General features: G+C 51.7%; 3 protein-coding genes and 2 non-coding genes across 5 annotated transcripts; 1 reads left to right on the forward strand and 4 right to left on the reverse strand.

Moving 5' to 3' along the window:
- Positions 1-792: 792 nt before the first annotated feature.
- Positions 793-2,161, reverse strand: B0H65DRAFT_507880 (uncharacterized protein; the record flags this gene model as incomplete). The annotated part of the gene is made up of 2 exons (XM_062828180.1): positions 793-1,944; positions 2,006-2,161. The coding sequence occupies 2 exons, from the start codon at positions 2,159-2,161 to the stop codon at positions 793-795; spliced, it is 1,308 nt and encodes a 435-aa protein (XP_062682979.1).
- A 5,485-nt stretch (positions 2,162-7,646) lies between these two features.
- B0H65DRAFT_t204 lies at positions 7,647-7,719 on the reverse strand. Its single transcript has one exon. It is a non-coding gene; the product is annotated as a tRNA-Lys (tRNA).
- Positions 7,720-8,281: 562 nt separating this feature from the next.
- Positions 8,282-8,376, reverse strand: B0H65DRAFT_t203. The gene has a single exon. It is a non-coding gene; the product is annotated as a tRNA-Asp (tRNA).
- Positions 8,377-8,774: 398 nt separating this feature from the next.
- On the reverse strand, positions 8,775-11,311 carry B0H65DRAFT_424342 (XFP N-terminal domain-containing protein; the record flags this gene model as incomplete). Its single annotated transcript, XM_062824504.1, has 2 exons — positions 8,775-9,704; positions 9,758-11,311. The coding sequence occupies 2 exons, from the start codon at positions 11,309-11,311 to the stop codon at positions 8,775-8,777; spliced, it is 2,484 nt and encodes an 827-aa protein (XP_062682980.1).
- A 1,919-nt stretch (positions 11,312-13,230) lies between these two features.
- On the forward strand, positions 13,231-14,368 carry B0H65DRAFT_158577 (uncharacterized protein). The gene is made up of 4 exons (XM_062821199.1): positions 13,231-13,361; positions 13,441-13,811; positions 13,949-14,097; positions 14,181-14,368. Exons 2-4 carry the CDS (start codon positions 13,568-13,570, stop codon positions 14,313-14,315), a joined length of 528 nt encoding a protein of 175 aa, XP_062682981.1. The 5' UTR covers positions 13,231-13,361; positions 13,441-13,567; the 3' UTR covers positions 14,316-14,368.
- Positions 14,369-14,382: the final 14 nt, after the last annotated feature.

Below are 14,382 nucleotides of genomic sequence, written 5' to 3' on the forward strand. Positions count from 1 at the left end.
CCATGCCTAGCAAGTTCTCGACATGGCTTCGGCATTCTCCCAAAAGAGATTAACACCATCGCAAAACGCTTTTTCTTTTTTCTTGTATGGCTTTCAGGCCCTTACAAATGCATGTGAACTTAGAACCAACGCATTTTTGACCACTTGACATCCCTTTTACGTTCTTCTTTCGGCGTTCAGAGTTCTCTGTGACACCTGTGCTGCTTGAGTAAGTGGCACGTATAAAAAGATCCACATGGCCTAATAACATCGTAGTCTCGGTCGGAATATTGATCCCACGCTGTTTGTTCTGACGTCTATTGTGATTTCACATTCGAAGCCGAATGTTCCAGGACAGAGCAAGATGCGAATGATATAACGAGTTACCATGCCGAACTGGGATCTGTTTCGCTGACCGGGCTCATCAGATCATAAGTTCAAGACTCTTCAGAAAAGTGTATATTGGTTCCTCAATAGATAGTTTCTAGATGCCGGGTCCGAATTCTCACCCGGTCACCAAATTAGTACGCTCTGGATCACGCTCTTATATCATTACAAAGCAGTATGCCATCCCACCGTCCCAGCCCAAACTCCCTGTTACCCGCTAATAAGAGTGATTTTACAGCGCCGTTGAAAGCTTTTTGTCTTTTCCGGCAAAAATTTATCTTTCCCAGATATAATTGCATAAAAACACCCACAAAATTCCAGCATAAGGCAGTGATATTTTCTGCTCTGCTCCGTGTTTTTGGTCACGTCACTTATCAATGCTCTGCAATAGCATCACTGCCCAAACACCCACAGAACCACTCCACCTTAAACGCCACCTCCATTCCAGTCCACAAACGTGTCGTGATCATTATTAACCAGTGGATCAGGCTCGGTGTCGGGCTCCTTAGGCTTCTCTGTCTGTGATTGAAAGAACATGGGCGCGTTTTCGTCCTGCTGTGCAAATGACGGATAGAACGAGCGTGACTCGTCCAGATCGAGAGGCTGTTGTGACAGGCTGTTATACAAGTCATCGAAATGCTCAAAAGAGCCATCGACATAGCTTGGATAGAACTGGGGTTCACTGGCCAGCTGATTCACGCCATCCGTCGAGGCTTTTGGGAGAGCGGCGGAATGGCCTGCCTGCGTCGGTTGTAATACGGACATCGCTGACTGTGGAGTAAGAGGGGCATCGGAGGTAGAGGTAACTGATGACTGTCGATAGCGAGGCTGCATTGTCGTCGAGCTGTCGAAGTTTTCATGGCCAAAGGTCGGAGTGAGAAGTCCCGGTAGCGGAGGTGTCCCATCGCCGACGCTGGGTGTGAGAGCCGGAGGTGGCGAAAACTCGGACATTGACGAGTTTCTGGTGTGAGAACCGGCGGGACGATGGGAAACGGATAGAGTCGGTGAATTGGTTGATATGGGCGGGACAACGGGGAGTGACTGTGTCCTCTGTCCAAAGCCGTGGGGCATGCCAGGACTTGTTGAGTTGGCCGAGTTTGCTGATACCAAGGGGATGTTTGGAACTGACTGTGTCCTCTCGCGGAACTGCTGCATGCCATGGTTTGGCGGGAGACCGTAAGAAGGGGCTGAGTTCATGGACATCATCGACATTGTTCGCTGCTGGGGCATTGGCATGTACTGTGGGACAAGAGGCATCGCTGGAGGTTGAAGTAGAGTTGGAAAGGCCTCCGCAAATTGGGCATTGACCCTCTGGTAATGCTGCTCCAAAGCGAAATTCTGGAAGTTGCCGGTGGCATACGGTAGCCGGGCTGTCCTGGGTTCCTCTTCCTCCTCGTACATCGCGTCATTCAGGACAGCCTCAGTGGTGATCTTGAAGCCCTTACCGGTACGCTTCTTGTGGATTTCAGATGCCAACCTAGCCGACTGGAGACGGGCCTCGAGACTACGGTCTGAGCGACGAGATGCCGCTACATAGGCGCGTTCCTGGTTGGCTTCGTGGGTTCGAGCATCTTGAGGCTTTTGTGGAGTTAGTCTTTCCGGTCTTGTAATCCTGGGGACTAATGGATGGTCGGCGTACCTTTGGCTTTGGCTTTTCTGTTCGGCCCGCCACAACCTTTGATCTGACTTTCTCTGTTGTGTTCACCTCGATGCTGTCCTGTGTCGCCGGGTTTGGTTGGCTGGCTTGGGAGATGCTCCCTCCCCTCTGCTTAACTCTCGGATCTCTCGGTGCCATGGCTAATGCCTGTCAGGGAGCCCTCGCTTCTGGTCCTGTTTATATGAATGTACACCGTAGGCCAATGGGTGATAGGCTGGTCAGGCTGGTATACAGGGTCTGAGAAACAAAATATCCGTGCCTAGAGCTCGGTGTTATGGTAGTCGTGCCTCGTGAATGGTGTGGATAGTCGAAGAGTGGTTCGCCCAGTGTTGTTCGGAAGTCGAGGAATTCACACACAGCGTATGAAACAATGGTTCACGGGGCGGTGGAGCGATTATGAAGGGTTCGTACGGGACACTTGGACCCGAGGTATTGGTATATTAAGAATAATAGTAGTATGTTTGATGGATGTCGAAGCTCGTGGGCTGTAGTAGTAGCGGGGACGAGTACGAGAAGGGCGTAATCGGAACTGGTGGTGGTGGACTATGTGTGGAATGTCAACTTGTGTACCGGTAGGAAAATATTTGGAACAAGCGGGGGTTTGGTAGGGGAGCAAACGGTGTTTTATTTAGACGCTGGGAACCTGACGTGTTTGTAGGTCTGTTTCCGGTCAGTACGGCGGATGCGTAACGAACCCGCCCAGATCGGGATCTTGGACAAGTCGGTACCTTTGACGCAAGCCTGGAAGGGCGAGCGGAGACATCCATGGAGGTGGAGAAGGCAGGTACCCTCGCTGACTGACCCTCGCTCTCTACGCAGTACCGGATTGGCTTTTCGGCTGGGGCGAGTCCAACGTCGTGTTTATCGTCCCTGGCTTCTTGTTCCTGGAAGTGCTCACTAAGCAGAAGCGTAGAGGTAACTGTTGTTCCGGATGAGGGAGAACAGGATTTGTGAAGACACCTCCTGCCTACCTGGAGCTACCGCAGCAGTCGTGGAGACGGAAACTAGCCGGCAACAAGGGCGACAAGGGGAACGGGGACTGTCATTGGGACAGCGTCGACGTTCCTGGGATGGGCGGAGAGTGTCAAAGACTCAAAAGGCGTAGGAAGTGGGCGGCGCTGTTTCGGTCCGGAGTGTGGTCGACGGGATTGGCTATGTTTGGCTGCTCGTTTCGATCCAAAAGCGATCCACAGAGCCGCTGACAGACAACAAGAGCACCCGAGTGTTGATCGATCTCGATCGCGGTTGTGGTTGCAAACCTTCAAGGGCTTGGCCGTGCCTGTTACGTCGCCAGTCGTGGTTCAAGTACCGACCAGGCAGGAAAGGCACTGTAGGACTGTGCGGTACTGCGGGGCTAACAGCCAATCAGATAATTGTTAGTGGCGGATGCGGCTTCCCTCGGATAGTCCACTTAAGGTGCCCACTGCCCCGCTCTGATTTCGCAAAGTTCAGTACCTTGATGGAGAGCTTTGGAGAGCTTCAGAAGCTTCAATGTCTCATGTCCTGACATTGCTCAGAAGAAGCTGTTGAGCTTCGGTCTGTACACTACTATGTTCAGCTTCCATGTGCTACACTTATCTTGACTATACTTTCATCCAGCGCTAGCGGACCACATTCCCGTCGTTGAGAATCCAGCCCGCCGTATCGTGGGGACACATGCTAGGACCAGGTCTGTTCAAAGGGTCGCGGCACCACAGCTTGCATGCCGAGCTCAAGCTCAAGTTGGAGATTCCATTGATGGACATTGACTGCCAAGAAATTGGGAGACGTATTCGCCGAATTGAGTTATGATCTACAAGACAACTAAGTTGCTCGAGGATTCTAGACCTTTTCGAAACAGTCACCAAAACAGAGCTTCAACATCGGACGAGCTGACTCCAAAGCTGCCACGACCAAGAACTCGGGAAGCTACCAAGACAGCTGTTTACATAGCGGGCACCAATCTTGTGAGCCAGATGAGCTCGATTGGGCCTGTTCATGCTGAGGGAGCATTCACACATTGCTTAGAAAATCTCAATTCAGAGCCGCAAAATAAAATTCACAAGGCCCTGTCTTCAACTCGAAGCATGGCGCAGTCTTCTCAGACCCCAAGGGGAGTGTGGTTGTGGATACCGCCAAAGTTGAGGCTTGATACGGGCGGTGGATGGTGCTGGTGCCGGCCGGTATCGTAGAGTGCTGGTCCCGTTACGTCATGTTGACGCTACAGCCTCAATTCCCAAAACAATTATGGATTGATAAAGATATGTACGTAGCAGGGAGGTTATTAATGGGATCGTCAGTCCTCATTTTTCGATACCTTATCTTATACGATTCAACAGACTGTCATCTACCGACTGCTGAAAGCTGACGGCAGCGCAGCTTGTCTTGACAGCAGCTTGAGCAGCTCAGCAAGGGCCTGGTGAGCATTTATGATGTTGTACTGCAGCCTGGTGGGATAATGAATGCTGGACGCGGTCCAGCTTGACCCGAGTGGGCGTCTCCAGCAATTCCAGCTTCAGATGAAGTGTCTGAACGTTTGACTGAACAGGAGTTAGGGTCCAGGGGTAGCTCAGCGGAAAAGTCAGGTAGCTGGGCAGAGTTTCAACGACTTAAAGAAAAGAAGGTGAGCATGTGCTTGGCAATAATGGGAAGTTCCGGATGTTACTTGAAATCGAGATGGTGATTACCGGTCAAATCGATGTGATGCCGAATTCCCGAGTGAGCCGAGCTACCAACCACACAACGTGCAACATATGTGAAGGGGAGCATAACACTGTGTGTCTTCGCGATGCATTCCATCGAGGTTTTGCTATCGCCGCTTCAGTGTCGTGATGGTTGAACAGGGTGTTGGCGCCCTGTTGTGCTGCCGATTATCTCTGGCCGTGTCGTCGTCCTGGACTGGTTCCCTACCGCTGTTTTGTCTGCTTCAGAGATGGTCCGGAGAGTTTGCTCCGATCAAACAGCCAAGAAAGGACAGTGCGCACTGGAAGCAGCTGGAGACGTGGGAGGTACGTGCCCGTTCAGAACACACTAACAATTCTTCAAACCCCACTTTTTCTTATAACTTCGCTGGGCCAATAAGACAAACCCAAGTCCGACACATATCTGAATCCGTACCAGTTGTTCTCGGCTCAGAATCTTCCTCTTCTTTTTGCGTTTCAATTCTTATGCAGTGCTTCCAATCTCTTCAGGTTCAACTTCGGTTACGACGCTGCTATATTGAGCGGCAGGAGACAAGCTTACCATGCCTCCAGAGCTGTTGCCACATGCACCGGCCCTAAGCTAACCCAATCGCCCGGAGAAAAGCTCCCGCAACAGTTTGCCTTGTGCTTCCTTCCCGACGTCCATTGTGATGTGCCATGTTCGATGTGCCGTGAAAGAAACTGGCTTGGCATCACCACAACGAGCAATTGACAATCGTCGGAGACTTACCCGTGGCGATGAAAACTCAAAAGTGCAACCCGAGCGGTTGGGCAGGTTGGGGAGACACGAGCAAAGGGGGGGGGCTCGAGAGGGGAAAAGATTCCGGGTTAGGTGCGTATGGGATTTCAGAATGCCATGCTCCGCCGCCCATGCGATTAACGTTTTTGGTTCCCGTCCGCTGTCCCCACCTGTGCCGTGCCTGCCCCGCTCCACCGTTGCGTCATTCTTACACTGCCTTATATAACAACCGATTCTCACAAATTGCTAATTGGTCTCCAGATTACAGTTGATGTCATCCTCTTTCGACGACAATTCGAGAACCGCAAATCTCAGGGTCGCGCAGTCCCGTTCATCCGTATGACTACAGATCCCTTGATCTTCAAGAGGCCGCTACCATAGCATCATCGAAGGACCAAATGGTGAGACTATCTGCATGTTGTCGGCTGTCAACCAAGCAGTACCTGCCCCTGTGGAGCCGCCAACGGTGCCAGTTTGTGACATGCAAGTCACTTGAGGCCACGAGAAAGCACTTCACATGCCTTGCTAACTATCCCGAAGAGCCTCACTACTGTACTATTTTCCCATGCCGAGTTTAGCTCGACCCACTGATGTAACGGGGTGCCTCCATCCCATACACGCCGAGTGTCTTTTGACTCTGGTGCCAATCCTATCCTGGTCCTTGAGGCCGGTTTAGTACACTAGCACCAACTCTCGGCAGAGCCGTTACAAGATCAGAACAACAAGCTCAAGTCCGAGTCCACCGCCATGTTCAAGCACATTTTCACAGGTTCTCGGCCTTGGTCAGGTATACTTAAATATATCCAGTGAGGTATAGCGCAAATCATCTCGTCGATCCGTCCCTTCACTTCAGGTTCGGGGAGTTTAACTTTTTGTTATCTCTTATCACTTACACCGTACCTGTACGTTGTGCGGTACCTTTTGAGGTCTGGCCGGAGACTTTGCTCCCCTCCCGCATCACCGATCATTCGTCTCCTTGTTCTGAGATATTCTGCAGTTCTGGAGTCCCCTCCGCAGACGTCGATTGGACTTTCATGCTTTCGTCGTTATACATGCTTACCCCGACGTCCGACGTCCAAGCGAACAAATCTACGCTTATCTGCAACATGTACACTTCACGATGCAGAGCTTCAACGATCTCGACGAAATGGGATCCAAAACGGTGTTGTAGGGGCCGCGATTTGGATGACAATCTGTAAGGATCCCTCGCTAACTACTCTCCTGGAACCACATACATTATTTCATCGAGGATCCTCTCTTTGTCAACAACACCAAAGTCGAAAATATGACGTCGACAACCTTCCCCTGATGCCGCGTCCAAAATATTAGAAGTGCCCAATAATGACTTTGGTAGCATCAGCCAGCCCATCAGATTCAAGCCACGGTCGGAAAATATCATGAAGAGAATTTGGACGCTTACGGACGGGTAAACTATTAGAAAGTTAAACGGAATGGTTCCGTCCCGCCGCATAAACAAAACACAGCACAGACTTTGGTTTGTAATAATTGTAAGGATTTATGTAATCTGAACAATCCCTATCTTTTTTCCCAAGATCCCAGGATCCCCTCTCCCACTCGAGCGGGACGGGAACAAAGAGTCTGCACGCAGTCTTCATAATGCACTGCAAAAAAGCCGTGCCTCGAGTGTGCGTGCGTGCGTGCGTGTGTGCGTGCTTGCACGCGGCACACATGGCAATTCCACTTAACACATCAAGCAGGTCCCGAATCAGACGAAAAGCCCGGGAAGTCAAGTTCCCGTGCCGCTCGAACCCATTTTCGTCTGGTATCGCGATGTCACGGGAATTCGCGATGACATTGCGCGGCGGTTCAAACCTCAACTGCCGAGTGGCGGGGATTGGAAATCGAGTCGCGCAACGTCTGGTCCGCGTCAGTGTGTGTGTGTGTGTGTGTGTTCACTGCATGTTGTTTCCAACCATCTTTGTGTGTGTGTGTAGAAATGCCACAATTTTCGCTTCATCTGAAAGCTGCTGCCACAAAAAAGTTTCATCACTGCTAAAACGAGAACAGGAAAAAAAAAAAAAAAGAGCGAAAAAATATCGCGAAAAACGGCACTGCAGAAGAGGAAAGAAAGAAAAAGGGTCCAGAAGAAAAGAAAGGCTCCTAGAAAGAGAGCAAAGGGGAAGGAAAAACGAGAGAGAAAAAAAAATGCAAAAAGAGAAGGCGTTGTAAACGCCGGGAATTGAGCCCGACGTGGGGGTCGAACCCACAACCTTGAGATTAAGAGTCTCACGCTCTACCGATTGAGCTAGCCGGGCAGCTGATTTGAGCTGCCATGATTGGTTGATGACGATGTTCGAAGGTTAGCATTATGTACGTATGTTCACAGGAATTTTCACATCGCTCGCGTTACGCTTTTCAGCAAAGGGTGCATTGCATGCAAATGAGAGAGTGCTTGGTAGACAAGAATGTCAGTCGTGTTTTCTTTGGTGTCGGGTCGGGAGGTATCATTTAGAAGTCAGGTTGAGCAAAGGAAGAAAAGCGAGAAGATTGGGAGTGATTCAACTGGGGAGTGTGAAATGTCGGATGCAGCAACTTATTCACAAGTGACAAGAAAGCTTTTACGACAGAATCAGAAACTTGTAGACCTGACGAGTAGTAGCTTACATCGGACTTTGTTAGTTAATAAGATAAGTCAAACCACAGCACGGACATGTAGTAGACTACTACAAAAGCGAATATGGAACACACTACCTTCATGTTCTTTTTACAGACAGGCGAAAAGAAAAGGGAGCGTAGAAGTCAAGCAAAAGAAACAAACCCAAAAAGAGAATTCCCAAAAGTGGGTTCACGCGCCAAAGCGCAAAAAGAAGTTTTGGTCTCTCCCGCCGGGAATTGAACCCGGGTCTCGAGCGAATCGAACTGAGATGTTCAAGCTTGACAAGCTCACATACTGACCACTATACTACGGAAGATTTACAGTTGTGAGGCAACTGTCGTAGTTGGTTTGTTGGAAATCGGGTCGCGCAGGTGGGTTTATATGCAACCCTATCCAAAAATGCCAAACTGGCTCGCAGTTGCTTGCGTTCGACGAACACAAACTGCATATTGTTCCTAACATTGACAATGCTCGAAGAAAAGGTTGCATGCGCAGTAATCCAAGGTTGAACTGAAATCTGTTTTTTAAATTATCCTTGAAGAAAACTCCTAGTACAAGATCATAAAATCGTAAAAAAACATCCCCAGCTCCCTATGGCCTCCAAACGCCATTTTATCTCCCTCCCTTCCTTCATCTCACTGGATATCTTTGGTCCATCCATCCATCCTCTATCAGGACTACTTCTATCATCTACCCTCTCCCTCCCGCATCCACTCACTGAAGATGCTGTTCACTAGCCACCCTCGGCTGCCCCTTACTCCACAGCCCCGTATGCGGCCACGTCCAATTCTTCAAAAACGGCGGATCCATGCCCACCTCAAACGCCATCGCCTTCGCCTTAAGCTGCTCATTCCTCAGCTGCTCCCTCGCCGCCGCTCCACGATTACCCAGCAAACCCGTCATGTGATCGATAGCCTCCATCGCGAGACTGAACCTGTCCGTACCGTTGCGGATGGCCAGCTCCAGGGGTGTATCGATGTTACCCTTCTCGCGATAGCCGCGCACGTGCACGTTGCGCGAACCGGGCCGCTTGTACGTCAGGCGGTGGACGAGCCAGGGGTAGGAGTGGAAGTTGAAGATGACGGGTCTGTTGTCGGTGAACAGGGCCGTCCACTCGGCGTCCGTCAGGCCGTGCGGGTGCTCGTCGTGCGAGATCAGCTTGAAGAGGTCGACGCAGTTGACGCAGCGGATCTTGAGCTCGGGGAAGTGTTGGAGCAACAAGTCGATGGCGGCCAGGGACTCGTGCGTCGAGATGTCGCCGCACGAGGCCATGACCAGGTCCGGCTCCTCGCCGCGGTCGCTGCTGAATTGCGGCCAGATGCCAATGCCCTTGGTGCAGTGGATGAGGGCGTCCTCCATGGGCAGGTACTGCAGGTGTTCTTGCTTGTCGGCCACGATGACGTTGACGTAGTTGGACGAGCGCAGGCAGTGGTCCGTCACGGAGAGCAGGCAGTTGCCGTCGGGCGGGAGGTAGATGCGGACTACCTCGGGGCTCTTGTTGGCCACGACGTCAAGGAAGCCGGGGTCTTGGTGGGTGAAGCCGTTGTGGTCTTGACGCCAGACGACGGCGGTGAGGAGGATGTTGAGAGAGGCGACCTTGTTACGCCACTCAACCTCCAAGCACTTCTCGAGCCATTTGCAGTGCTGAAACCAATGTCAGTGATGATTCATGTGGTAATAAAAAGAGGAAAACATACCTGATTGACCATCGAGTCAATGACATGAATGAACGGCTCGTAACTGTTCAGGAGACCGTGGCGACCGCTGAGAATGTAGCCTTCCAGCCAACCCTCACACGTGTGTTCAGAGAGCATCTCCATAACACGACCCTCGGGGGCCAGATTACCGCCGTCCTTATCCTCCTCAAAGTACTCGCCCAGCCAGACCTTCTTTCCCGCTTCGTAAACTTTCCCGAGCTTGTTGGATTCGGTCTCGTCAGGACCGAAAAGTCGGAAGGTGGTAGGGTTCTCGGCAATGATATCTCGGAGGAACGTGGACATATTGGCCATGCTAGCGGCCATAGTCGAAGCCGGCTTGTCGATCTTGAGAGCATACTTGCGGAAGTCGGGCATCCTCAGTGCTTTCCTGATGGTGCCACCGTTGGCGACGGGGTTGGCACTCATCCGGCGTGTTCCAGTCGGGCAGAGTTCCTTGAGATCCTCGCTGATCTTTCCATCCTTGAAGATACGATCTGGCTCGTAGCTCTTCATCCACTGCTCAAGAACCTTGAGATGCTCGGGCTTTTCGTGCACATCGGTGATAGGCACCTGATGAGCACGCCAGAATCCTTCGAGGAACTTGTCGTCAATCTTGCGGGGACCGGTCCATCCCTTGGGACTGCGAAGGATAATGACGGGCCACCTGGGCCTGAAAGCCTTGCCGGACTCCCTAGCCTTTTGCTGGAACTTCCTGATCTCCAGGACACAGTGCTCCAGTGTTGCGGCCATGGCCTGGTGCATAGTATCGACATCATCGCCCTCAACAAAGTATGGTTCGTAACCATAGCCGCGGAACAGGTTCTCCAGCTCCTTGTGGCTGATACGGGCGAGGATCGTAGGGTTGTTGATCTTGTAACCATTCAAGTGTAAGACGGGGAGGACGGTACCGTCGGTGATGGGATTGAGGAACTTGTTGCTGTGCCATGATGTTGCCAGGGGACCGGTCTCGGCCTCGCCATCACCCACCATTGTTAGGGCGATCAGGTTGGGATGGTCGAAGACGGCGCCAAAAGCGTGAGAGATGGAGTAACCCAGCTCACCACCCTCGTGGATGCTGCCTGGTGTTTCCGGAGTGGCGTGCGAGCCGATTCCACCGGGGAAGGAGAACTGCTTGAAGAATTTCTGCATGCCCTCCTCGTCCTCCGACATCTCGGGATAGACTTCTGAGTATGTACCCTCCAAGTATGCCTGCGACAGAACGGCGGGTGCACCGTGGCCAGGGCCGGAGATGAAGATGGAGTCGAGATCATACTTCTTGATCAGACGGTTGAAGTGCATCCATGTGAAGATTTGGCCGGGTGCGGAGCCGAAGTGGCCGAGGAGACGGGCTTTGAGGTGTTTTGTGTCGAGAGGCTCCTTGAGAAGGGGGTTCTCGCGGAGATAGATCATGCCCAGACTGAGATATAAGCTGGCCTTGAAGAAGTCATTGTACTTCTCGATCTCTTCCTTGGTTAGTGGCTCTCCCTTGATTGTCGAGCGAGCTGGCCCGTAGGGGCTAATGCTCTCGACCTCGAGCTCGTTCGAATCACTCATACTGGGCAAGGTCCCGCTAGAGTTCTACGAACAAGAGGAGCTGGGTTGCGTGGTGTTGTGTAGTATTGTAAGTAGGTACCCAACCAGGTGGCCAGGTGTAGTTCGGTGGTTATGAGGAAAAAACCCTCGGTTGGTGTCCGGGGTTTCACTTGGAATGATGATGACAATGATCGAAGGAGGGGCAGAACCAAGAACGGAACCATCCGGGAGGGCATTGTCTCTTATAACAACCACTCTCCTTCTCCCTCGTCGTATTACACAGCATGTTGTAGTGCGGTAACGAGTGGTGTGCCTATACTTGGTACCTACCTTGGCCACCTGGTTTTGCCTTTTTCCTCACGAGAGTCCAAGGCAATGCGGGATCCATGGTATTGGACGGCAAAAAGGGCACAACTCCGTCTTCCCACCTGTCCATCATTGCTCTTTCGGCCTCATGGGAGTAATGGATCGCATTGAATCATTGAACCCCATACCCGGCACCCTGGCACGACGATTCTGGCCAACGACATGCAACTGAAGGAGCTGGAAGGGAGTATCCAAAGTAACCTGTTCTACCAATTTTGGAAGCACGAGAAGGGCTTCCAGTCCCGGTGCCAAGGATCCAAACAGGCTATTGTTGCAGTGACTGGGAGATCTGGGAGAGGTGAGCACGGCTTGAATGGCTAAAATGGCTGGGGTCGAGATAATGGGGAAAAGGTGGTCTGATGTTGGACGATGACGGAAGGTGGGTCACCCATGCTCTTTGATTCGCATTGAGAAGGGGAAGGGGTGACATGACTTTTTTGGTTTTGACAGGGCGGCATCCACGGAGCCACGGGATCGTCGAGGTTCCCCGCCATTGAACAGCATCCAGATCGCATGCTAACACTGCAAGCAATCCTCCAACGGCCTCGTGTTGAACCAACCACGTCGTCGGATTAAGCAAGGTGTGGGGATATCCTTTTCTCAGAGGTTCGTCTGGGAATCTTCAGACAGGGGGAGCTTCCTCTTCATGGCGGGGAGCTAGCTGTCTGCTCACTGCTCTTCTCATCTGTGCCCGTGGTACGAAATAGCTCGGCTGGGAGAGCTGGGTAGAGCTAGTCAGGTAGCTCTCCTCGAGGCCCGTCTTGCCGTCTGCCGCATTTCTGCTTCATGACATTGCGTGAATCCATCTGATGTTTCTTCCCACTGGAAACAAAGCTCGATCCGATCGGACGAACCTGCTTGAGAGTTGAGACACCAGACGGCAGACAAAGAGACGAAAAAGCCACACAACCAACACCCCTCTTTGCTCTACACGCTCGTCATCACCTCTTTCAACCACCATCAGTCTCTTCAGACGTCAAGCAGCAGGGATGAGCACGTCGATCACTCCTCTTGCTGCCATGTTCAAGGAAAAAGGTTGGCATCGCGATCGCCTCGTATCGAAAGCATCGGGTGTCGGCGCTTATGGTGTGCCGTGGGATGAATGTTGGATGAAAAGTTTGGATGAACAGGCTGGAACTTCTCTTGGTACTGTAGCGGGCTACCCGGCCGTTGCGGGGACGTCCGGGGTCCCCACATCTGCTGCGGCCTGCTGCAGCCGAACGCTTTTTAGCGGGCCAGCACGCTGCACGGCGGGGTTCGACGATGACGGGGTAGCCGGGGCTCCCGTCTCTCCGCTCCCCACTGACCACGGCTGATGGGGTGATGATGGAAGCCTCTAAACCAAACTTAAAAGGGCTGAGGCTGAGACCTGCAGTAGTGAACTAGATGAGCCCATGCAGGCCATGATACGATGACGGATGAGAAGTGTGCTCAGGCTTCGGAGAGCGGTCCAGACTCTGGATGTTGAAGGATCCCTGGTAGGAAAGCCACGATAATATCACGGAGCGCTACCTCGTCTACTGCCTATACATACCTGCTTTCAAGTGATTTGATATCATGTTTGAATGGCTCGGTAACAATTTACCCCAGACAAACAACGTCTCGCTTCCAGGGCGCCCCCACAATCATCCCAGATCAAACATGAACAGGTGTGGTGTACCAGGGGCGGCATGACATTGGGCGATGGCGTCCATCCATCCATGTCATGAGACGAGATGACATACTCGTCAGGTCTTCAAAACCGACCGTCCCCGCCCGCTAGTCAGACGGTCGGTTTTGAAGACCTGACGAGTACGTCGTGTAGATAAGCTTATCGCAGGTGTATGGGTTATCGTGGAATTCCGCTTCCATCCCAAAGTCCAAGTCTAGCTCTTGTCGACTTGACCAGAGGCAGACATAACAGAACAGGACATGAGAACTGATTCCATGAACGAGAAATTAATCGACGCACGCAGTCCGTTACCAACCAATGAATCAACTGGTATAAAGTACAGTATAAGACCTATCTTCCGTGATAGTACATGTCCCTTGTTCTTTGAACCTTTCCTTTCCTTTCCTTTCCTTTCCTTTCCCATCTTCCTCTTTCCCAACACATCCTCCTTCTTCTACATTTCCAATTCGACTACCACCCGATCCACAACGCAGCCGAAAAAAAGTAAGAGAAAAATTCAACATGATTCATACAGCGAGAGTAGAGAAGATTAGAAAACCATGACATAACCGAGAGAAACGTATTGCAGGCCGACTTGGAAGTCGAGCAAAGTACTTTTCCCTAGATTAACACACTCGCAGCCGCCTTCTCTTGTTCCCTAGGTCAGCCGAGTACCACAACCGGCCAACCGGCCAACCGGCCAACCCGTCACCCAACCCAGTGCGCCTTGCGCTGCGGACCCGCCGAACTTATTAGAACCACCCTCTTTGGTAAGGTGAGGCAGCCAATCGTACGTGGGTATCATTGCAGCCTCGCTTGTCGATAAAAAGGAAACTCATTCGAATTTTCGTTTCTGATCACCGGCTCCGCCAGTTATTCACATCCTCCCGCTCTTCCCCTACTTTGCTCCCGAGCTTTCTCAACTTTTCGCAAACATGCCTCCTTTGTCCCCTTCTCAACGCATTTTCCCGGCAACTCTGCCCATCATACACCAGGTCTCGAAACTGAAACTGTGCTTGTGTGTCGACCACAGCTTTCCTGTCCTTCCTTCGACTCGCTCCAGATTATTAAGTAG

The sequence above is a fragment of the Neurospora tetraspora genome (assembly GCF_033439725.1).
Source record: "Neurospora tetraspora strain CBS 560.94 chromosome Unknown B0H65scaffold_3, whole genome shotgun sequence".
Lineage (NCBI taxonomy): Eukaryota > Fungi > Ascomycota > Sordariomycetes > Sordariales > Sordariaceae > Neurospora > Neurospora tetraspora.